Raw genomic sequence first — 24551 nt, 5'->3', positions numbered from 1 at the left:
TATACTTTATGTAGTAAAAGTGTTATTTATCTGTGCCACAAATCATAGTTCTAGTTTCTCTAAGTGTTCAAGCTGCATTGTATGAAAGCATATTTTTAGATTTTTCTATTGATTCTTGTATAATTAACTTACTGTCAGCTGTTCGTATGTTGTGTGTGTGTGCATCAGAGAGAGAGCGAGAGAGAGATAGAGGGCACATTAATAATTAGTAAATATGTATGTTTAGCTATAATCCTGAATAACTTTAATTTTCAGTCTAGTTTTTTACACCACCAAATTTCTTCTGGTAGTGTAAAAAGTAGACTGATGGTCAGATTTGTAAATGAGTTGTAAATTTATCACCACATAATCAATTCTCCAAACTTCCTCTATCTGAGGGACAGTGTCCACAATATTGATTAGGGTATAGTAATAATTGCATCAGATTAGTGTGGTTAATGATTGATTTGAAATGTTTTCAGGTTAAGTGGCTTGGTGAGCAGTTTCAGAGGGGTGTAGGCTTGGAAGTGAGGAATTAGGAAAAAGTTTAGTTGAAGGAATGGTAATGAGATATATTTTCAGTGTAAGTGATACAGTGTTGACAGGTTTCAAAGACTGAAACAATATTGGGAGAGAAATGAGAGGATATGTCTCTGTTGTAAAGGAGGCTTTGTCTTGGATGGCATTTGAAAATGTATCCATGTGTGCATGTTGTAGTGAATGTCTAGAGCAGGGGTTTTCAAACTTTTTGACTTGCGGACCCCTTTATATTTCAGGCTTTACCTTAGGGAACCCCTTATAAACGCTTATGAAATTTATACATAAATATTTGCTTAAAATAACATATATTTTTACATTTATTTATTTAACAGTATTTAACAAATTGGTTTATTGTCAACTAAAAGATTTCGATTAAAAAACATATATAAAATCAAATTGCCCATAAAAAGCATTTGCTGTCTACAGACCCCTTGTCTTGTCCTTGCGGATCCCCTGTGGTCCGCGGACCACAGTTTGAAAACCCCTGGTCTAGAGCATACCCATCAGAGCAGTTTTTCAAGATTGAAGACTACTCTGATGTATAATCTTGTTTAGCCTTTGTATGTATAAGAAACTTTGAGTAGATTTACTCGTAAGGATGGCACCAAATGAAAACGTCTATTTGTAGGACTACTACTTATAGAGCCTTCATAATTTCTGTAGATGAGATTCTTTTGAGAAAAAATCAGTTGTTTTCAGGGCTATCACTGTGAGCTGTCTGAGTCACCGAAGTATATTTTGTTGCCTTGATGGTCATTATGAAAGTGTTGTTTTCAACAAATCTCTCATACTAATGCTTTTAGCTTTATACAAAACATTGGTTTCTATTTTGGCATAAGGACAACAATTTCAAGGTAGGAGTAAGTTGATTACATCTATCCCAATACTCAACTGATACTTATTTTATTGTCTCTGAAAGGATGAAAGGCAAAGTCGACTTTGGTGGAATTTGAACTCAGAATATAAAGACAGACAAAATGCTGCTAAATATTTTGCCTGGCATGTTAACGATTCTGTCAGCTCACCACCTTAAACATTAACAATATTGTAATGTTTGTCACTTTCATTGTTTTTGTTTTTAGTTTGCTTCATTCATCCCTCTTCTGTTTCCAGCAACTGAGCCATCCTCATCTTAGAATATGTTCCTCATTAATGGAACATTAATCTACTTTATTTCTTCTGCTGAAGTTATTAATGAAATACTACTCTCATCTTGTTTATTTCATCTTCTTTCAGATCATCAAAAGCTAGAAAGAGAAGCTAGAATTTGTAGATTGTTGAAACATCCAAATATTGGTAAGTTTATTCTCTTGTTTTATATGACTGTATTTAGCTTTTTCGAAATAAAGAGATCCAACCCATCATGTTTGTAGGTACACATTTACGTTCTGTACATGGATAATTTGATGTGAGTATGTGTGAGATGACTTGTTATATAAATTAAATTTCTTTACTTTTTTGATTGAGCAATTATTTTGCAGGTGGATGGGCACTTTTTCTTTTTTTAAATTAATCATTCAGCAGTTCTGCTGGGAGTGGCACCTGTTGTTAGGTTAACTGAGGTAAGCTGAATTAAGTCTTGCCTCAGGACACTGGCCAATGACTGTTGTAAATGGTTAAACTTTTAGCTGTTTAAATTGTCTAATACCTGAAGCCTACACACTTTTTAAGTATGCCCTCGTATTGGTTTCAACCTATTTATTGTGGTCATGCTGGAGTACTACCATTGATTGTAGGCATGCTGGAATACTACCATCAGCTGTAGCCATGCTGGAGTGCTACCATCAGTTGTAACTGTACTAGAGTACTACCATCAATTGTAGTCATGTTGGAGTACTACCACTAGTTGTAACAATGGTGGAGTACTGCCATCTGTTGTAACCATGCTGGAGTATTATCATCTGTTGTAATCATGCTGGAGTACTACCATTGGTTGTAACCATGCTGGAGTACAACTACTGATTTTGGTCATTCATCTCAGTCATAGTACCATTTAATACCAGTAATGGCCATTGCTTATCTATTGAATTCATGCTGGAGTACTGCCATCAGGACGCATACTTTGGCAGGTTCAACCAAGTTATAAAGGTACTAGACTACCAATCCCACAAATACACTTTTCACTGAAGTAGGCACATGATTGATTTGCTGTGCATGAGAAAACTTGTCAAACCAAGTGAAATCATAGCTGTGGCCAGTGCCACATAAAAGGTGCCTGTACCAGTGACACATAAAAGGTACCCATGCTGTTGACACGTAAAAGGCACCTGTGCCAGTGACATTTGAAAAACACCCTCACCAGTGACATGTAATAGGCACCCATGCTGATGACATGTAAAAGGCACCAACTATACTCTTGGAGTGGTTTGTGTTAGGAAGGGCATCCAACAGTTCCTGTCAAAGCATGGAAAACAGATGCTAAATGATGATGAGGATGATGATGAACCTGCAGATAGGACTGGCATCATGTAAAAGCTAAAATAATATGAAAAGTTGGGCGTTAGTTCTCTGCAGATCAGTAGAACTGCTTTATGCTGACAGAGCAAAATTGAGCAACCAGTAGCTGCTAAGAATCTCAGATACCCTTTGGTTGCCAAAGAGTCCAATAACAAACCTGGCCAAATGCACCAACAACTGAAGGTCATTGCCTATGACCTATTTTATATAAGAGGAAGTTGAGATGAAATGTGAAATGTGTTGAAGGAAAGAATTAAATGTGAAATTGATTGATGGAAATGTGTTGAAACTGGGAAAGGCAGAGAGTACATAAGCAAAAGGTGTCATAGATTTCATTGTAAGCAAAGAATTGCAATTTGTCTTCATTATAATAGATACAAGCACATATACACACAAGTGCAAGAATAGCTGTGTGGTTAAGTAGCTCACTTCCCAACCACCTGGTATTGGGCTCAGTCCCATTGCATGGCACCATGGGCCAACCAAAGCTGTGTAATTAGATTTGTAGACAAACTGAAACAAGCCTGTTGTGTGCACACACACGCATGCGTGCACACTCTCACACACGCATGCGTGCACACTCTCACACACACACACACACACACACACACATGCTGGTGGCATGTAAAAAGCATCTTTCGAGTGTTGGGCCTCATAGAGACAATGTGGCCAATGCCAGTGTTGCATAACTAGCACCTGTGCTGGTGGCACATAAAAACACCTTTCGAGCATGGGGCCTCACGGAGGCAAGGACAAATGATTGAGACCTTTGGCAATATGCCATGCTTGAGTAGAAGACCCTTCAATCCAAGTGAAATCATAGTCATGGCAGATACTGATGTCACACAACTGGCACCCATGCTGGTGGCACGTAAAAACACCCATTACACTCTCAGAATGTTTGATGTTAGGAAGGGCATCCAGCTGTAGAAACCATGCCAAATCAGACTGGAGACTAGTGCAGCCCCTCAGCTTACTAGCTCTTGTCAAACCATCCAACCCATGCCAACATGGACAACAGATGTTAAATAATGATGATGATGATAACATGAAAAAGTAGATATTAATATGATAATGTCAATACATATATAAATGTGTATGTACTTGCTTATAGATACCTACATAGATATACATACATGCACATTTCTTCATACTGCTTTTCATTAGCTCTACCAAATTAATAGGATGCTATTCTGCTTTGAGATATACTAATACTACTTTAAAAACATAAGGAACAGTATCATTTTTAGCCAAACATCCAATGAAACTACATCTAGAGTAGGCACACCTCTTAGTTTCACTAGTTTAGATGATAAATTAGGACAAGTGATAGTGCACAACACGTAGTTGAACTACTCTCCCTTCTCATTGCAAGAAGTCCACATTGTAATCAAAGACTTAATGAGTTCTGTGAATCATGTTATGACAAGGCACTGTATGGAATTTTACCAGTAAAGGAGATAGCTAAATTAGATGTGGTGTTCATCATGAATATTACATACAAAGCAATTATATCATGTTTAAAGCTGATTAAATTGGATTTCATTATGGCCACCTACATTTCAGCAATAAAGCTATAATTAGTTGAGAAATTAACTGATTATTGTTGTTATTAACTTCTCCCTCACTTTAGGAATGTACTATCTGTGCTTTCATGTTGTTAGAGCAGGATTTAGATGTTAGTAACTCTCTATGTATATGTTTATATGATAATTATTATATTTTTCATTCTGCTGATGTGTGATGGCACTAAATGGCATGGTTTTGCTTGAAAGTTGATGTTAGGACAAATCTTCTATGTTCATTCTTATGCTGAAACTGATACTCTTCATTCCTATTTAACTTGCCATGTACATATATTGTCTAACCTAGACATCCTACATCAAACTGCCCTCTCTCCATGTACAGAGACATTGGAAATATTCTTCAATGGAGATATGGCAATCTTGCCTCTTTCAATATCACATAGAAACAGTTACTTAATATATCAGCGATATGGTTTTCTACTTTACCCTGTCCACTCTTGGCTAACATGTAATTACATTTTTCAAAGTCACTACAAATGCTAGGTGTCTCAATCACTGATCTCACATGATAAGCTCTTATTCATAACATAACTTGTATCTGCTTCCTTTCCATCAAGACTTTCATTTCATCCTTGATCAACTACTGAGTTTCTACAAAAGCTAAGTGAGACCTAAAGTTGAATATTGTATCCACATCTTGGACTGTGTCGCTGCTACTCATAAAATTTCCTTAGACTGCATTCATAAAAATCCACCCAGCTGATTAACAAGGATCCACTTATAACCTCTAGCCTTCATATGTGTTGTCTTGCTGGTTTTTTCTTTTACTACTGTTACTACAGGGTAGTACACTAAAAAGTAGGCTGGGTTCTGTAGCATAGTGTAAATACAAAAATAAATTTACGCATATGAAAAAGCACCCAGCCTTTCAACTGCAAGTGTCATTGTGTTATTTCAACTGCTTGTTACCTGCTGAACAAAGATGACACACTAGTTGACTGTATCCTCATTGCATCATCAGCACATTAGTTGTTTGTAAGAATGCATTGAGTGAACATTTCTAGCCTTTTCTGCAAGATGATATACTCAATAGCAGAAAGAGTGAAGATTTTGGAAACGTGTGTGACATGCACACCATCTGACATGCACACCTCTCCTCTCACTACTTACATTATGTTTCCACCATCACAAAATTGCATACTAACTACTTTCCACAATCCTACCTTACCAGGTGATAAATCCTCTAGAACCCCTCTTCCATCCTCTTTTTTGCCATAGATGCCAACTTGCATCTATAGCAAGATAGTGGGTAAAGTAGTTGGGAAAGTCATGGATCCCTTCCTTTTTTTCTCCTGACTTAAAACTTAGCCTTCCCTGCAAACATACACCTCCTCTCCAGAGTTTTACTTTATTTTTGTATTTTTACTCCCTCTCTCCTCCCCAGGTATATTTTTAATTCTACCTTACCCTTTATTTTCCCATTTTCTCTCTTGTTCATTCATATTTCGCTTTTTTAATCTTTATGACCTGTTAAAAGAATATTTTTTATTTTTTATTACATTTTCTGTCTCTTTTCAATTAAATAAAATAAACATAAAACGATTATCCATTTCTTCTACTATTGTCACACCAACATAGACTATAATTTGTTGTTTTCACTGAAACTCAGGTAGAGATGAAGTGGAATGGTTAAACTGAATCTTTCAGAGTTTTCCTGGAGGAATGTCTTCTATTTTTACTGTTTTATAAATCTTTTTTTTTTGTTTTGTGTTAGCATATTAGGAATGTTTATATATTTTTTCTTGCAAATTTTTGTATTTCTATATTGTTAGTTAGTTTTCATTTTTTGCAACTATTGTAATCACTCAACCAGCAAATAATGGAAGCCGCTACTAACCAATAAGCTGAATCAAGAAAGTGTACATCTTTTACCTTTGAGCAAAATATTAGTACAGTAAGGTTTAAACTTATAGCTATGTGATTAGTAGTGTTAAACCTTTAAATCATTTCCAGTCTGCCTTCCAGAGATAAAAGTGTTAAAAAAAAAGGAAGAGAGAGAGAAAGTGAGAGAGAAGCCATTTTCAAGATCATTGCAGGTATGGAAGGGTGATGGTAAAGCTATAATCAGTAAAATAATGATTGAAGATGATGTTCACTTTCAGTTGCTTCGCATTTATCTGGTGGTTCTTTCTGCCAGCACTGGAGTAGCAGTGAATATGAAAGAAGGATTCTTCCTGTCAATGCATGTTGAAAGGGCTTTGAAAATAGCCAGAGAAAACTAAATCAAATTGTCTTATTATAGAAACAGATCAAAGACATGAAACTCAATTTCAGTGGAAGACCAAACAAACAATTTATTTTTAGAATGGAATGAGTGAAAATACATTGATCAATATAACTATTGGTCTGCCTGTCTGTCTGTAGTCTGCTTGTCTGTCTCTTCATCTTTCTTTCTCTGTTTATTTCGGAATAAAGGTTTTATCTTTTGATGTATACACATGTACACATATACATACCACATATGCATACATATATATATACCATATATATATGTATGTATAGATGTGTGTGTGTATGCATGCACATATACACATATGATCACTGTATTACCTATCTACATATGAATATATAGTGCTTATATGTGTGTGTATGTCTATATGTGTGTAAAGGTGAATGACCTAGTAGTTAGGGTGTTGCATTCTCAATCATAAGATTGTAGTTTCAATTCCTGGACTGAGCAGTGCATTGTATTCTTGAGCAAAACATTACATTTCACATTACTCCAGTTCACTCCATTGTAAATGAGTAATCCTCTGATGGATTGGCATCCTGTTCAGGGTGAATATTGTAATATCATAGAAACTGGGTAATCAGTCCTATGAGTCCAAGAATAGTACTTATGCATATGTATGTGTGTATATATATATATATATATATATCCCAGGTTTGATCATTGTTGTATCTTGGGCAAATATCATTTTCAAGTGTATCCATACATTGTCAGTGAAATCAGGAAGATGAAAACTGTGTAGAGGTCTGTTGAATGAATTGCACCTGTAATTCAAAGGTCCATTATTGCCACATTCTTTCACGCTGATTCCACAAAGAATTACATTAAAAGTACATGTGTATATACATTTCTCAGCCACTTACTTGCTAGTACATAAGGGTGTTTCAGTTGATCAAACAACTGTAAAAACATATGTTTACGAATTCTGACCAAGATGTATAATATATAGATAGATAGATATAGGTCAGATGATCACCTATAAACAGCACTGCATTTTCAAGCATGCTGTGTTGGCTGGTTGGCATTCTATTTTAAAAATCTCATTTCTTTTGGACAAGTCTTGTACATAACTCGAAGCTTATATTATTTTTCTCTTTGTTTCTTTTTACAGTGCGCTTGCATGACAGTATACAAGATGAAGGATTTCATTACCTGGTCTTTGATTTGTAAGTTTATTTTTAGTCTTTTGTTATATTTCTTTCATTTCGTATGTATTGATAATCTGAGCCAGTATATCACATATACCTTGTTAGTAAGGTAGCTAAGTCTGAGAAAATATAGAAATTTTTATTTCTTGTTCTTTCATCTAAGAGATTAAAATGTTCTAGACTGAAGGGTAGATCATCATCACTATCATTTGATGCCTCAGAGTTGTATTGTTTTGCATCACATTTTTTAATTTTGTTGCTAATAGTTCAAAAGGAATGGGTTGACATTTAGCTCCAAGCTCTGAGTGCCCTTAAATAAGATATACTTGTGAGTTTGTTGACTCATGTGGTTCCCATTTTAAAACATAGGTTGTATATAAAGGGGAAAAGGGAGCTTGCTTTATCGTAGATCTGTGGAAATTTGATGCGCAACATATAGTTAGAGTCAGTAATGCAGATATCTTTAATGTTTCCATAAATATATATACTTTTTTCAAAGAGTTCACCTTTTAAAAAACTACATGTCAAAATTTCTTTTCTGCTATGAGACTTCAGAAATATAAAAATAAATCATTTTCTTCTAAGTGATTTATCATTATATCTAATTAAATTAGATTGGTTAAGATGGTAGATAGCCCTCACTTGCAATATCTTTTTCACATCATCTCAGAAAGATGACTTTGATTTTACCCTCATGCTTCACCTATGATCAGCATGGCTCAGAAAAGATGAAGTGGGTGGTGTTGTTATCATAAATAAATCCAAAGATCCAGCTGTTGGTGATTCATAGGTATTTATAATAGAAAAGTCAAAACGAGTTAAAAACTTTGGAAAAATTGGCAATGAAATACAGCTGATGTTAATAGGATTTCATTTTCTGAACTATTAACCATGTCTTCAGCATATATATTTTCAACAATAAGATGGATAAAATGTTGGATGAATGAGAAGAGTAGTCATTCATTTTCAATACATCATCTGTTTTATTGTTAAAAGCTTGTATGGAACAGGACATTTCCAAAGATAGAAGACAAAGTAATGTCAGAAGGTTCTATTCATAGTAATAATAGTAATAGAATGTGTGTTAAGAGAGAATAGAGAATATGCATTGGAAAATGGTGAAAGTTCTGGTGCATATAATTTTTTTCATAAATGTGAAGACTTTGCCAAATGCAAGAATTTGCTGGTTAATATGCTTCACTGCTCACATTTCTAAGTTCCTGATAGTTAGACACCTGTCTATCAAGCTCTGTCTTTTCTATTCAGGTTTGGTTTCTCTATGTATATTCCTGCACAAATCTGGTGAGAAAGATCTGTGGTCACATTATCATTTGAAAATCTAGGAGATGTTTATATATAATTTTATTGACCAGATTTTTTATCAATTTAGGATCAGTTTTAGTTTGACAAAATTTTGCCAATTGGTAAAAAAAAGCAGCTAATCCAGGTTCAAATTGAGGCAGAGACTTGCAATATAGCAAACATGTAATGATCATAAGACAAATATGTCTTTATAAGTAAATGAAACTGTTAACAGTTTAGATTGTTGCATTTTATGCTCATTTCAGACACCATTTTTGCTCAAAATCCATAACATATGTTCTCCAGCCCTCGTTTATGACAGTTGCCTTATGTCTTTGTTCATGTTTTCATCTTTAAACTTAGATTGATGCTTCTTTTATATTTGCCTTTGCCAATCAGATAAGTTATGCTGACTTTTTCTTTGATGACATTATTATTATATCAATTATAATTGAAAAAAAAAAAAAAAATTAAGAAAATATTTTTTGTGTATAGATTAAGTTGCTAAATTATTGGATAAAACTGTAGACACAGAACTGGTCCAAAGCATTTTAGTATTTATATATAGTTTAAGCATGGGTTCAAATTCAAACTGTAAATATTCAAACCATATCACAATTTTCTTTTGTTATTTTATCAATCTCAGAAAAGGTGACAGGTAAAGTCAAGCTTGACCAGATTTAAACCCAAAATGTGAACTTAGGAAACAAACTTAAGGTTACATCGGGCATCATAAGAAAACATAACAAAATCAGTACTGGCTATAATTTCTGAAGAGATAATTTTAACAAGTGATGCAATGACTTATAAAAATGTTTAATATACTTAGTAGTATATCATGGTTGCATAAGGAAAAGTTTTCCTACAGGTCATTAGGAAATGAAATATCTCAAAGTATTTTGTGAGTTGTTTTACCATTTCAGCCACTTATTCTCCTTCCACACCACTAGACACATATTGAATCTGTCTCAAGTCAAAAAAATAATTGTTGTTGTAATATTATTGTAGAGTGTAATGGATAGCAGACTAGTGATGTTGGTCAAAATACTTTCAACCTTTTTATGTTTTAAGAACAAATCAAGGGTGAGGTGGGGCATAAGGGATAAATTTTTCCAAAATTTCAAATGCAAATATAAAATGAAAACCAACATGTAATAGTTAATATAGATTTACAATCTCAAAAAATGTATCATGATTCTGATAAGCACTTCTGATGGATTGGGAGGTAATTTTTGAATACGTGTTTCATATATGCTTAATCATATTTGAACTATTTTAAAAATCTGAAATTTCAATATTCGGTGGGGCATAATGGGTCATCCACAAATGGAGTGAAATGCAGAGCAGTATATGGATAAAAAAATATGACAAATTGTGGGTGAATGTTGAAAACAATCAATAAAAAAACCATATGAGTAGCAGCCAAAGTTAAATAGACTCAATCTTCTTCAAAATAAAGAAACAACAACCATGTTTACTGAACAACAGTCACTTTGAATTAAATGGATCACAATAAAGTCTTCCTGCAACACATGCAGTCCAGATTAAGCTGTACACTTCTCATAGAGGAACTCTTGGTTAACATCTGGAGCTGGTAAGGCCAGGGGCTGTACCCGACTCCATTATCTGTTCTGGCATTGTTTCTACAATTTGATGCCCTTCCTCACACCAACCACTCCACATATTGTACTGGATTCTTTTTATATTACTCTCCAAAATATATCACCTTATGCCTATATTAGAAATATTATTATAATAGAATGTAGGGTGGTAGAATGACAGAATGATTAGCAAATCATAAAAAATATCTTGTGGTATTTGTTCCAGCTCTTTTTCATTCAAATCCCATCAAAATCAACTTCGCCATTTAACTCTCAACAGCTAGTTAAAGTAAATGGCAGCCAAGTGCTGAGCTTGATATAATTAACTAATTTGTCTCTTCTGAAATCTGAAGCCTTGCACCTCTGATAGAAGCAATTTTTTATGGTGGAATGTTACGATTGTTACAGTGTTGGATCAAATACATAAGAAGAGTTTAGTTTCAACTGCAAATCTGCAGTGGTTGATGTTTCTATTTCTTCCTCAGGAATATACAATATGTTCTACATATGCCAAAATTGGTTTAATGGATTATATCCATTCCTCATCTTATTTGTGGGTTTCTGCTAATCAACAGTGTGGCTGTTCAGCTGGCATTATGATAATTTAATTTCTTGACAGTGCTTCCCATCAAACTTTTGAGAATTTCAAGATGAAAATTCAGTGTCTCCTGAAGGGAGGGGGAGATATGAAAAAGTAAAAGTAAAATGTCCCTGTAATTGCTAGGTTGATGTGAATTTTGAAACTACAATTTCATGCTTTGTTCTATCTCATTAAGAGTAGATACAATTAATTTACTTTTTAAAAATTCTACTCACTGGTCTGTGGCCATGTTAGAACACTGCTTTCAAAGGTTTATTTGATCATTTCAGTCCCACTATTTATTTCAGGCTGGTACTTTTTTTTATCACAAGACTGCTATGTATTACATAAACATAAAACCAGTAAATATAAAGCACACACACACACATACACAAACATGCATTTGCATATACCCAGTCATACAGCCATAAATTGCATTCACAAGGCATTGTTCAACTTAAGACTATAGTAGAAGACACCTACCTAAAGTGCTATGCAATGGGATCAAATATTGAATGATGTGGTTGCCAAGCGAACTTCTTAACAACACAGTTATGCTTGTACATGACTATACACACATGCATGTAATAAATGAGAGGTGGGGTAAAAACATGGCATACTATATCAAAACAGGTTTTGTACAGTAAACAAATGAACACCCACCCATAAAAAATTGAAAAGTATATATGAAATTGCCCTCGCCAAAGACTTGGAACCTCCCACATCCTTTGTTGGCCCAATTATAGCTGTTCATAGAGTATTAATATAGTTTTATTAAATGGTCTTGCATTTATTTTTTTCCTTTAGCTCAGTCAATACAATATGGTTCTTCTTTTCCTTCATGTCAGGTCCTTCAGCAGTTCCGTCAGCCTCTTGATAGTAATTTGATAATTTAATTTCAAGTTCTTTTAATGGAAAAGAACCCTTTTTCATGATGTGCTTCCAGCAAACCTATTTGATTTCTGTCTGGGTTAATTTTTTTTTTTCTTTCTTTTCCTTTTTTTATTTTTTCACTCTTTTCTTTCTCTCCTCAAGTTTCTTATCTTTCTCTAAGCTCCAGCTCCTCCCTGTTGCTATAAGATGATGATGAGCTGAAACTGGAACTGCTGCTCAGAGCTTCTAATCAGCTCTGTGCTGAAGGAAGAAGAAACCTTTTGTATTTTCTCTTTCCTATCTTGTCTGGTTGTGCAGATGTTACTGAGGATGAAAGTGGGGTAGTGTTCATAGTTTGTGCAGATACTCCTAGAATAATGAGATTGAGATTTTCTAAGTTTTAATCACAGCTAATGCTGTTAATTGTAGTTAGGGCTCACTAAGGAACATTATGGTTAAATGTCACAATCAACCAATAAATGTGTTAAGACAAGACAATTAATATTCAGTTCAACTTGTTACATGTTAACAAGGAATAGAAAGGTTCAGAGAGAAGAAAGAATTATGCAAAGTGTTTCAGCATAACCTTAAACTATTCATTGTCAGACAACCAGTTCATTAGATGTATTTAGTTATACACCACTATACCTCTTTCGTTATTGTCATTCTTTATTGTTTTAAAAATTCTGTTACTAACTTTTGGCCATATTCAAATCCAGTTGTTTGTTCTCTCTCTCAAGTTTTATGAATTGGGTTCTTTCATGAAAACCACATTGCCTTAGTGTAATATGGCTGTTTACCTAGATCTTAAGTACTTGGAGGAGAAAGTCAAAGAAACTGGCACAAAATATAGTTACTATCTAGAAAATATTTCATTAGTCATTCACCCATTCTTCTTTGCTTCAATACCACCATTACTGCACTATACAAGCTAGGACATCCTGTTAAAAATCTTAACTATGCCCTAAAAAGTGGCAAAACTAGCTTGTACCTGAAATATGCCACCTGTATTCTCTACTGGAGTATGATAAATCATTTTTGCTATAAAATTTGAATTAGTTCTGCCATGACTTTTTTAAAGTTACACAAGTACATTGTCATATGTTAACTCTTGTACTCAATAGATTAATTACTATTGTTAAAACTTATTTAGAGTGAATTCTTAAATAGCAACTTATTTTACATTTAAAATATTCTCCGAGAAATTGGTATTGTTATGACATCATCATGTATCCATACTAAATAACTTTTACTTGATTGAGGATCCCAGTTTTATTCAATCACCTGATTCTCCCAAGAAGATACTAAAGCACAGATGTTGTTCTTCCCGTTTCACCTGATTAGATTCTCAGTTCATCTTCTAGCAACAGCTGTTGCGCTAACATTTTGTATGCACTTTTATACTCATAAACCATTATAATTTCAATTAAATGTCATCTTTGTGTGTGTGTGTGTGTGTGTGTGTGCCTGTCTGTCTGTCTGCATGCGTATGTGGCTCTGTGTGTATGTGTGCCCGTCTGTGCATGTGTGTATGTGGTTGTTTACCTGTATGCATGTGTGTACGTGTGTATGTGGTTGTTTGCTTGTATGTATGTGTGGCTGTTTGTGTGTGTGTGTGTGTGTATGTGGTTGTTTGCCTGTATGTGTGTGTGTGATTGTTTGTGTGTGTGTCTGTGTGTGTGTGTATGTGGCTGTTTGTCTGTACATGTGTGCGTGCGTGTGTGACTGTCTGTGTGAGAAAGAGAGAAATTAATTTCCGATGTTGAGATAAAGTCACAGATTTGAAAAAGAAAGTTAGAATCTATTGGAGTAACTTGTGTAACTGATCAGTACTAATTTGATCAATTCCAACAGGATTTGAATTCATAACTCGTATATCTTCACACATTAATTATACACATAAAAACTATACAACTGAAAAATAATAACCAATGATTTATTTCCATCTGGAATTGAGCCTCTTATCTATTATTGCTTGTCAGGTAAGCATATCAGGTATATCTCAAGCGCACATCTCAAGTGCAGAATAATGCATGAACAGCGTGAATAGGATAATATTCTTATATTACAGAAAAATTTGTCAGCGGCCAGCCATAAGACTCGAACTCACATCTCTGTGATTACCGACCAACAAAGCAAACTTTACACATATCATAATTTGAATTTCACATACAGCATCTATCAAAAGGATAAGTTTATAAGTTCAAAAATTGCAGAAAAATTTGTCACTGGGCAGTTTAGCTAAAAGGTAAAGCACATGATCAATAATCACACAGATGTGAGTTCGAGTCTCATGGCTGCCCGCTGACAAATTTTTCTGTAATATAAGGATATTATCCGATTCATGCTGTTCATGCGTTATTCTGTGCTTGAGAATAAATTATCTCCATATCTGTATATCTCAATACATCTCCACACTTCCTACAAAGCAAACTTTGTTTACATATATCGTAATATCAGGTATTACACTACATGCTTAATTTGATTTAAGCATGTGTGTGCATGCATACACAGGGCAAGGCCCCAGGTTCAATACTACTACATGGCTCCTTGAGAAAGTGCCTTCTACCATATACTTTTGATTGAATTTGTGTAGAATCTTTTCAGATGGTTTGTAACTTTAATTTAAAGGGATAGTCCTATCATTCAGTGTTATACTGAGTCTGAGTATTATTCTAAGGGTTACAAATGTATGGAATATTCAGCTACTAACACCATTATAGAATGAGTTGGGAGTTCTTTTAATCAAACATCAGGAGTATTCATTGTCAAAACTTGCATAGGATCCATCATATCATGTGCATGTGTGTATTGGGAGTGATAGCGATATATCTAAGGTAAACACTATCATGTAATGTTTCCTTGAGTTGGTTTTCTGGATGAAACTTTGGGTTCAAAAGGAATCCTGTTTGTCTTAGATAAGACAAACATATACCCAACCACTTCTGGGTGTTTGTAGCATAAAACGAACAAACACAATATATATGTCTGTGTATACATAGATTTCCTCCTTATGCCAATGTCTCTACAATTGACCCCAAAACCATCTTTTTTTTAGGTTAAGTTAGTGCTTCAGAGAGGGTATGAGACATTTTGTCACCGCCTATTTGGCATCACTGATTCGATGCTGACATATTGTGTATTATGTGTTTTAATGTTTTTCTCATTCTCTCTCCTTTCTTTTTATGTGTGTGAGGAAAGGGAAAATGTTAATCTCTCTCTCTCACACACACACAAACACATATATTCTCTCTCTATCTGTATGTGTATATCTTTGCATGTGCATGCATGTGTACTTTTGTTTGCCTCCAGCCAAAACAGGTTGACTGTCCAGTCAGCTATGCCAAATCATCAGCATCCAAACCACTGTAGAATGGCTTACCATACTGCAATCCAGTGCAACTCTTGAAAGACACTACTGTGTTTCTTCTCTCATCTTCATGCCATCATTATCAGAAACATTTTTGAGTCTGTTTCCCTATACTACTTCAAAGAAGTCTGCTATAAAACATACCAACAATAATCTCAGTCATTCATTGTTTTTTCTGGGAAACCTAACATCTTGAGATCTAAATTAATCTCAACTTCTTATGTCTTCTTTGTCTCCTTGCCTCAATACCTAATGTCTTGAGGTCTAACTTAATCTCAACTTCTTATCTTTTCCATCAATATCACTTTGTACAATTTTCCCAATACCCAATGTCCATTCACATCATATGCCCATACTTCAACATTGTTATCTATCCTACACACACCAGCCAATACCTTTAACGCTCAGCTACTATCCACTTCTACTCCACCTCTCATGCATTTTAACATTACATGGTGTACCGGATTTATCCAGCATACTGGGTTGTTCTCTTCTCTTAAAAAAAAAAATGGCTTGTGCTAAATGAAAATAACCAATATTTAATATAAAATATATTCATACATCCAATATATATATGTGTGTATGTTGTGTGTGTATGTATATATATGTATGTATACTATACATATACATAAGCAATGTTATTAATGTTGCCTCACCAAGACAATTCTTCTGTGTATACATTAATGATCTATTAGCAACTGGCTGCATACAGCAAAAATTGTTGTCAACATTATTTTTTAAACTTGCATTTAGGAGAATAAAGGAATAGCATCAGAAAAATGTTTAGGTTGGGATGAAAGTGTGCCTCGTTGGGCTGAAATTTTAAAAGTAGCAACAACATGAAAATATTGCTACTGGAAAAAGCTGAGAAGAAAGGGAATTTGTCTTAATTGCCGTCATAAGCTGTTGTCAATAGGCATGTCTGACTGATGGAAACCTGCCAAGGTATTGTTCACATCAGCAAGAGGAAACATTTCTCACCTTTCAACCTCCACTTGGACTATTTTCCAAAGTTTGAGATAAAACCAGACAATTTTGGTATCTTTCCCACATCCATGACCACCACCACTACTGTCATAATCATCACCTAATCCTCAATATGATCGTCATCACCACCACTGCCTCCACTACTGGCAATGCTGCTCCTTCTCTCCAGCTATCAGGTGAAAAAAATGAGTTCTGACATCAACCTCACTGTAATCAATACGGTGTCAAATTCTTGCGACAGAATTAATTGCTGCTGCAATCTAGCTGTAGCTTGCACAGATCAAGTAAGCCTTCCACCGTTGCACATAATCATTGCTGTATCTTATACTTTCACTAGAATCTCACCAACAAAGCTAGATGGCATTGCACTCCATGGAATCCTTCCAAAAGCTGATTTCTGCTCAACTACCTACCAATCATCTTAGACAAATGATCCATGTGCACATTTAATGCACACACATACAATCCTACACACACACACACACACACACACACACACACACACACACACACACACACACACACACACACACACACACACACACACACACACAGTATGCATGTATATGTATGTGCACATTAACGTATGTTCATACAAACTTAGACAAACAGTTTCATAAAACAACTGAATTTTTTTTGTCCATTTTTAAAGGAAAATGGAGTTTGGAACACAGCTTAAAAGGTTCTTAGAATGATATACAATCATTCTTTATACAAAGATAAATAAGTGATAAATTAATTGACTGGCAAGTATCCTTAACTCGTTTACATTTTTGATGCAGAGGGTGTCAGCTATGCCTTTTATGTTGTATCACTGACATTGATAGAATGCTGATATAGGCAAGAAGGGTTGAGGAACAGAAAAAAAGTTTCCAATATAGGTGATGGGAATGGGTGGGCACATTGCAGTTGTTTGGCTCATTCCAACCAGAAAACTTTAAAAGAATTCAACAGTGGCAGAATTTCAGAATATGTTCTATCCTCTCATAATCTTTTTAGTATTGTCATTATTTCACTTGTGCATACTAATTTAGTTAGCAGGTATTTCATCTCAAAGCATAGTGACAAGAAGTCTCACATGTCAAGAATCTTTCTTGAGATTCTTTCAGAATATAGGCTGGTACTTTTCTACAGGTCAACAATGAGTATTTCAATTCTGATTTCTTTCAGTCTTTTAGGTAGCTCTTTATCAAGTACACCAGTTATTCCAGGAATAATCGTTGTCTTTCTCTTCCACAGTTTCAGCTCTCTGGCTAGATTCTGATATTTCTCAAGTTTTTTAGTTTTTTTGATATCAACTCTACTATCATAGAGAATCACAAAATGTATGATCCTACACTATTTGTTTATTTTGTCCTCCATAATCATATCTAGTCTTCTTGTTTCAATAATAAAGTCAGTGTTTATGGAGAAGTCCCACAAGATCTTGTAATTATCATTTTCTGTCACAACCTCTGGTTTGTGTTCATACCACTTTTCTGTTGTTTTGAAGCCACTCACTTGGCTAACATCCCAACACAGTTATGTCTGCGATTATACTCCTTATGTGCTAGTATACTGCACTCGCTCAAAATGTGATTATTATTATTATTACTGCAGTGAGCTAGCAGAACCATTAGCATGCCAGGAAAAGTATTTAGTGGCATTCCATTTGTCTTTGTGTTCTGAGTTCAAATTCTGCCAAGGTTGACTTTGCTTTTCATCCTTTCGGGGTCAATAAATTAAGTGCCAGTGGAACATAAGGATCAGTGTAATCGACGTAATCCCCTCCTCCAAGCTGCCCTTGTGACAAAAAGATTTGAAATCATTATTATTATTATTATTATTATTATGGCAGTGAGGTAGCAGAATCATTAGCATGCCAGGAAAAATATTTAGTGGCATCTGTCTTTACATTCTGAGTTCAAATTCCACCAAGGCCAACTTTGCCTTTCGTCCTTTCAGGGTCAATAAATTAAGTACCAGTTGCGTACTGCGGTTGATCAAATCGACTGGCCCCTTTTCCCAAAATTTCAGGCCATGTGCCTATAGTAGAAAGGATTATCATTATTATTATTATTATTATCATCATCATCATTATATTTTAAATCTCACCCATTACAAATCTTTAAAAATATTCCAAAATTCTTGTTTTTTTTGTCTTCTCTTTCCATTTTCGAAAACATAACTGACCATAATTTTTTTTATTTTTGACTTTATCAGTTTTTCTGAATTATACTTTGAACATAGGAAATTACAATTCTTGAGAAAAAATAATCACAAATTCAGTTGTTTTGGAAAGAAGAAAACCTTTTCCCTAAAGTACATTCTAGTAAAATACCCAAGACTATTATTTAAAGTAATGTGTATTCAATCATGGATGTGAATAGTACTCCCCTTTCAACAAGATTAAAGAATCCTTACTACTCTATGATGTTCTTGCTTGCTTGCTCAAGACAACATAACTGTAACCAAGAAAAGAACAGAAGAGAGAGAGAGATGGGGGGTGGAAGGACCAAGATCAGTGAGTGAAGGGAACAAGAGTATGATGATAGAAACAGTGTGTTTGGGGTGAGGAGGTGGTAGAGGGAAATATGTTATTTCCCTCTAGCACCTGAAATGAAGTTGCAGTTCTTTGGACATTGATCCATACTGAACAATAGTAACTATGTCATCTTAAGCACTTCTAGCTTTGTGCGTATGTGTAAAAGACAAAGACATTATGGGCTTCTTTCTTGTATCGAATGTTTTTTGGTTATTTTTATTATTTAGTGAAGCTAAATCTGTACAGCTCATCACCTTTGTAGACTTCTCCATAGAAGTTGGGTCAGTGTGGTTGATGTTCACATCGAACCTCTGTAGGTTGGATTGAAGTGGTAGTGCTGTCTCAGAAGAACAGAAGCCATTACAGTAGCAATAGATAACAAAGAGAAGAGCGAATCTGTGAGCCAATGTAGTATTGGTAAGTCTTTGTCAATCAATTGCATTGTTTTTGTTTTTCTTTCAATGCAGTCTAGGATGTTTGTATGTGTAGTAGTAGCAGCAGCAGCACTGTCCCAGATATGTAAACAGGTAGATGCATCAAACCACCATTACCACTGCTGCTGTAGACTAGAAACTTATTGTTTGACCAAAATATAATTCTGTTTTTATTTATAGATTGCAATGTGATATCAGTGAAGCTTGTGTAGAATATCATTAGAACTATTAGCCATTGTGGTTGATTGATGCATTGGTCGTAATACTGTCACACATCTAGATATCATTTTGTGCTTTGCTGGAGGTGATGGGGCTGTTGGTGGTAATAGAAGAAATTAAACATGTGCTTTCTAATGATGAATTAGACAGGACTTTTTTTGTTCTCTTTATAATACAAGTAATCCAATATCAGTCCTACATAACCAATTGCTTAGAACACATCTGTCATTAATCTCCAGTTAATCAATGTTGGACTTGTCTAATGTTTACCAAAATGGCACATTGGTGAGTAGGTAATGTCAGCCTCTTCTGAAGAACATCAAAATCAATAGTTCAATCTGACAGCTTTAAGGTGAAGATCTTTCTCTAGGTGGCCTGCATGAAGTTGTATGTTTTCTTTATTACATTTATTCAATTCTTTCTTCTGTGGCTAACTTACTGTTTTTCTTGGATCTTTTATGGATGGGAATTAGTAGTGTGAGTGACTATGATATGTGCTGTGGAGAGAGAAATGGGGATAGAGAAAAGACATTCACAGACAGTGAAGTCAAGTTCACACACTAAATGGTCATTTGTATTCTGTCACAGGAGCTCTTTTCCTGACAAATATACTTTTAACTTGGCTCACTTAGAAGGTAGTTTACTGTAGTAAGTAGTGGGGGAGTAATGTATATTGATAAATGTAAGACATGGATTGCTCAACAAGAAACCAACTCCTGTACAGCTTTTAAATAACTGTGGGGGAAGAAAACTTTTGTGTAGACAAGTGATGCAGTAGTTTACATACAACTGTTGCTGCTGCTGCTACTACTACTACTATTTTCACAAGTACTGCCACCACCCCCACTCATTTTACTGTCATCACCACCACCACTTTTTCTTAAATAAGATGTTACTGTATTTTTGGTCATTTCATTAGTTTCAGTATAATATTTATGGAGATTTAAATGAGACATAGCATTTTCCATATTGTCTTTAGATTTGAATTAACATCAATAATTAATATGATGCCCTTTTGTTATGTAGAAGAAAGGGTCACCTGATGTCAGTGGTTTATATTTTAGTTTGGAGTAATATTCAATTACCACTTTCCTCAACTGAATCAGACCATTTGTTTCAATGTAAAAACTATGTACTAAGAAATACCAATTACATATAATCTACATTTCATGACATTGATTAGTTGAGATTGTTGATACCTTTCACTTGCAATGTGTTTGTTTTGAACTTTATTTCAATCTAAAAACAAACTTGGATTTTAACATTCAAGGCTTAATTGTTGTTAAGGAAGATCTGATGGAAATTACTACCAAGAATGTGAAACCACTGAATACATACACTCAGTGTTTAGTTTTGTAATATTATTTAAAATAATCACATGTAATAATAATTTACACTGTTTGTGTTTGCAGTCACCTGGAGATTGAAATAACAAATGGAGTGGGAGTGAGTGGCAGTTAAAGACATTATAATAATGTGAGGGCAAAATGAGTGGTTTTGCTATGGCTGGAGTATCAGTTATTTTGATCAAAATGAAACCTCAAATTTTTGTCATAAATTTTGCAAGCAATATTTTTTTATTAAGTTCATAGGTGGCAAGCTGGCAGATTCATTTCATGTCAGGCGAAATGCTTAGGAACACTTAGTTGGTCTTCACGTTCTGAGTTCGAATTCCACTGAGGTTGATTTTGCTTTTCATACTTTCCAGGTCGATGAAATAAGTACCAGTTGAGTACTGAGGTTGATGTAATCAACTTACCCCACTCCCCTGAAAATTACTGGCCTTGTGTCATAATTTGAAATCATTAATTTCATAGTTAGATACACATGAATTCACGTGCATGTACATACATACACACACACACACATACAAGTGATATAACTTTTGTTTTTGTGACTGAGACTTATGTTTGACTGCTAGTAAGAGAGAATAAAGTCAAAAGTGAGTTAGAGTAAGTTTTAAAGCTGGTCAAAGTAGGCGGTATCATATTATTAAATAGAAAAAGCAGATGAAAAATCAATCAGTCACAAGCAAAACACTCTGGTGATCATTTTAGAAAAATTACTTTCAAACAAAAGAGAGGAAATAGTTTAATATTTAATTTCATATATATAACAAATGGTAGCACTAACATTAATGTTGTCTAGGTAACTACTAACAAAATTTGTTACAATATCACTGCAAAGAGTCAATATGACTGACTGGTCAAGGCACAGGTCCAATTTATGTCAAATTATATCATAGTCAGACATCTTATTTATGTTACAAGACAACAGATACTAGTTCAGTTGTGCATAGGAGCTTATCGGTTTAGGGAGTTGCAAAACAAATGCTTTAGATACACTTTTATTTGTTTCAGTCGTTAGACTATGGCCATACTGGGATACCATGTTGGAAGGTTTTTAGACAATCATATTGACTCTAAACATTGTTTATTTTCATGTCTGGTACTTATTTACCAATTTCTCTTGATTGCAATGTGGTTGGGAATATATAGGCGCAGGAGTGGCTGTGTAGTAAGTAGCTTGCTTACCAGCCACATGGTTCCGGGTTCATTCCCACTGCATGGCACCTTGAGCAAGTGTCTTCTACTATAGCCTCGGGCCGACCAAAGCCTTGTGAATGGATTTGGTAGATGGAAACTGAAAGAAGCCCATCGTATATATGTATATATATATATATATATATATGTATGTATGTGCATATGTTTGTGTGTCTGTGTTTGTCCCCCCAACATCGCTTGACAACCGATGGTGGTGTGTTTACGTCCCCGTAACTTAGCAGTTCGGCAAAAGAGACCGATAGAATAAGTACTAGGCTTCCAAGAAATAAGTCCTGGGGTCGATTTGCTCGACTAATGGCGGTGCTCCAGCATGGCCGCAGTCAAATGACTGAAACAAATAAAAGAGTAAAAGAGTAAAGAGTATAGAGAGAGAGAGAGAGAGAGAGAGAGAGGTGGGGGTAGCCTGCTCTTATTTCAAAGTTTGACTACTTCTTGTTAGATGTGCCTTTTCTGTTCATGGGCATGTTAATGACTTTTAAGTTTCAAGTCTCTTTAAATTTGTATTAGAAACAGTGGCACAGTGTTGTTTGTCTAGTCTGATTTGTGGATATTTAAACACCCTTTTAGACCGGCATGGGGCTTACATGTCCTATTATAAATATGGCATATTAGCTTGTCTGCTGGAATGATCTTTGTGTCACTTGGATCAACTGCATGAAGATGAGTTCTGAGATGTGAAGTTAAGCCAGTCTTATAAAGGCAAGTCTTACCACATGTTGAGCAACTAAAAAGATGAAACTGTTTCTGTGTTTAGCAAGGTGTTATTTTTTTGTTGTTCTCTTCTCTTTTTGCAAACTTTTGTTTCTTTTCTTCAAAATCTTTTACCCCAGAATAGATCTCCTTTTGTGATTTATTTCTGTCAAGAGCAATAAATTCAACATCTTTGTATGGTATATTCAACTCTGCACGACTGGTATTTTAGCTAGTCTTAAGACTTGTTTTCTGGTTTGCACTTTTTTCACTTCCCAGCAGATAGCTCACCATGAAAAACTCTGCTTCAGAACGCACTCATCCTCTATCCGTATTAAATGGCTAGTCCACCTCAGCTGATTGGAAACCAGTTTTGTGTGAATTGATAAGATTCCTGCTCTTCCAGGAGTTTTAGGGGTTGTATGGACAATCCTGAAAATTTGATGAAAACACTTTTGATGAAAGCATTCTCAGGATTTTATATAGTGGTTGTAAACAGTCCATGTTTCCACTGAATAAAGAAGGGAAGGTACAATAAATACATATTAGACCAAAATTTTTATGTTGACCCTAATATGTTGTTGTGTTTGGAAGTGTCTCCTTGTCTCAAGCTTGTGTGCTGGTTGTAAATGAATGTATAGTCATTCAAGGAATATTATTTGTTTGTAATCTTCTGTGAAATAACAGTCAGTCGTTGTACTGTTTGTGTTTGAAAGACTAGAGGAAATTTTACCTTACATGAAAGTAGGTGAAAGTTGGTGATAGGAAAGGCCATAAAAAATCTGCCTGAAGTTTGTCTGATACATGCAAACATGGAAAAGTTGATATTAGAGTGCTTATGGTCACACACACATATATGCAATGGTATGGGTACATAAACTGGATCGAGATTGATAACTACATAAGCAAGTGCTAAGCACTTAAAGTGAATAGTACCTTTGGAAGAGAAAGACTGAGGAAGACTCAGAATGATATAGTGAAAAATGATCTTAAGGTGATACATCTGATGAAGAAGATGATGGGACTTTGTTGAGTGGTACTATGTGGTGATGCAGAAGACCCAACCTCCTGTGCAAGCTTGGTGAAATACTTGTTGAAATAGTGGGATAGTACATATATTCTCCTTGCCCATTTATAGTGCATGCATCCCTCTGTCCCTTCACTATTGCCTATTCTGTATCCTCACACCCATTTCACATATTCTTCTACCCACTGTACCTGTTCTATTTCCTTTCATCACCCTTATCATCTCTTTTACTCACCATACTATGCCACCCCTTATTGAGAAGAAAGTTCTCGATTTGTGCCTATTCAATATCTTCCTCTTCCTCTCCTCTCCTCTACTACCTGTTTCCCACTATTCTTCTTCCTCTGTTTTCCTCTATTCTGTCTTTCTCTATTCTGTCAAATCATGATGCTTGAGTGGGATTGCATGCTGGCAACCTTTACCTACCCATCCTGACTATT

The 24551-nt window shown here is 35.0% G+C and overlaps 1 protein-coding gene across 19 annotated transcripts in view; it reads left to right on the top strand.

The window, feature by feature from the left end:
- LOC106874089 (calcium/calmodulin-dependent protein kinase type II delta chain) overlaps positions 1-24551 on the top strand; it is a 343297-nt gene that overhangs the window by 69061 nt on the left and 249685 nt on the right. For all 19 annotated transcript variants that reach the window (XM_052967902.1, XM_052967919.1, XM_052967916.1 and 16 more), the window contains exons 3-4: positions 1756-1815; positions 7904-7958. In XM_052967902.1, coding sequence (XP_052823862.1) covers positions 1756-1815; positions 7904-7958 — 115 coding nt within the window. The remainder of the gene's footprint in view (positions 1-1755; positions 1816-7903; positions 7959-24551) is intronic.

The sequence above is a fragment of the Octopus bimaculoides genome, chromosome 5 (assembly GCF_001194135.2).
Source record: "Octopus bimaculoides isolate UCB-OBI-ISO-001 chromosome 5, ASM119413v2, whole genome shotgun sequence".
NCBI classification, from domain to species: domain Eukaryota; kingdom Metazoa; phylum Mollusca; class Cephalopoda; order Octopoda; family Octopodidae; genus Octopus; species Octopus bimaculoides.
Note: the sequence above shows the minus strand (reverse complement) of the source record. Positions and strands in the feature narration are given on the sequence as shown.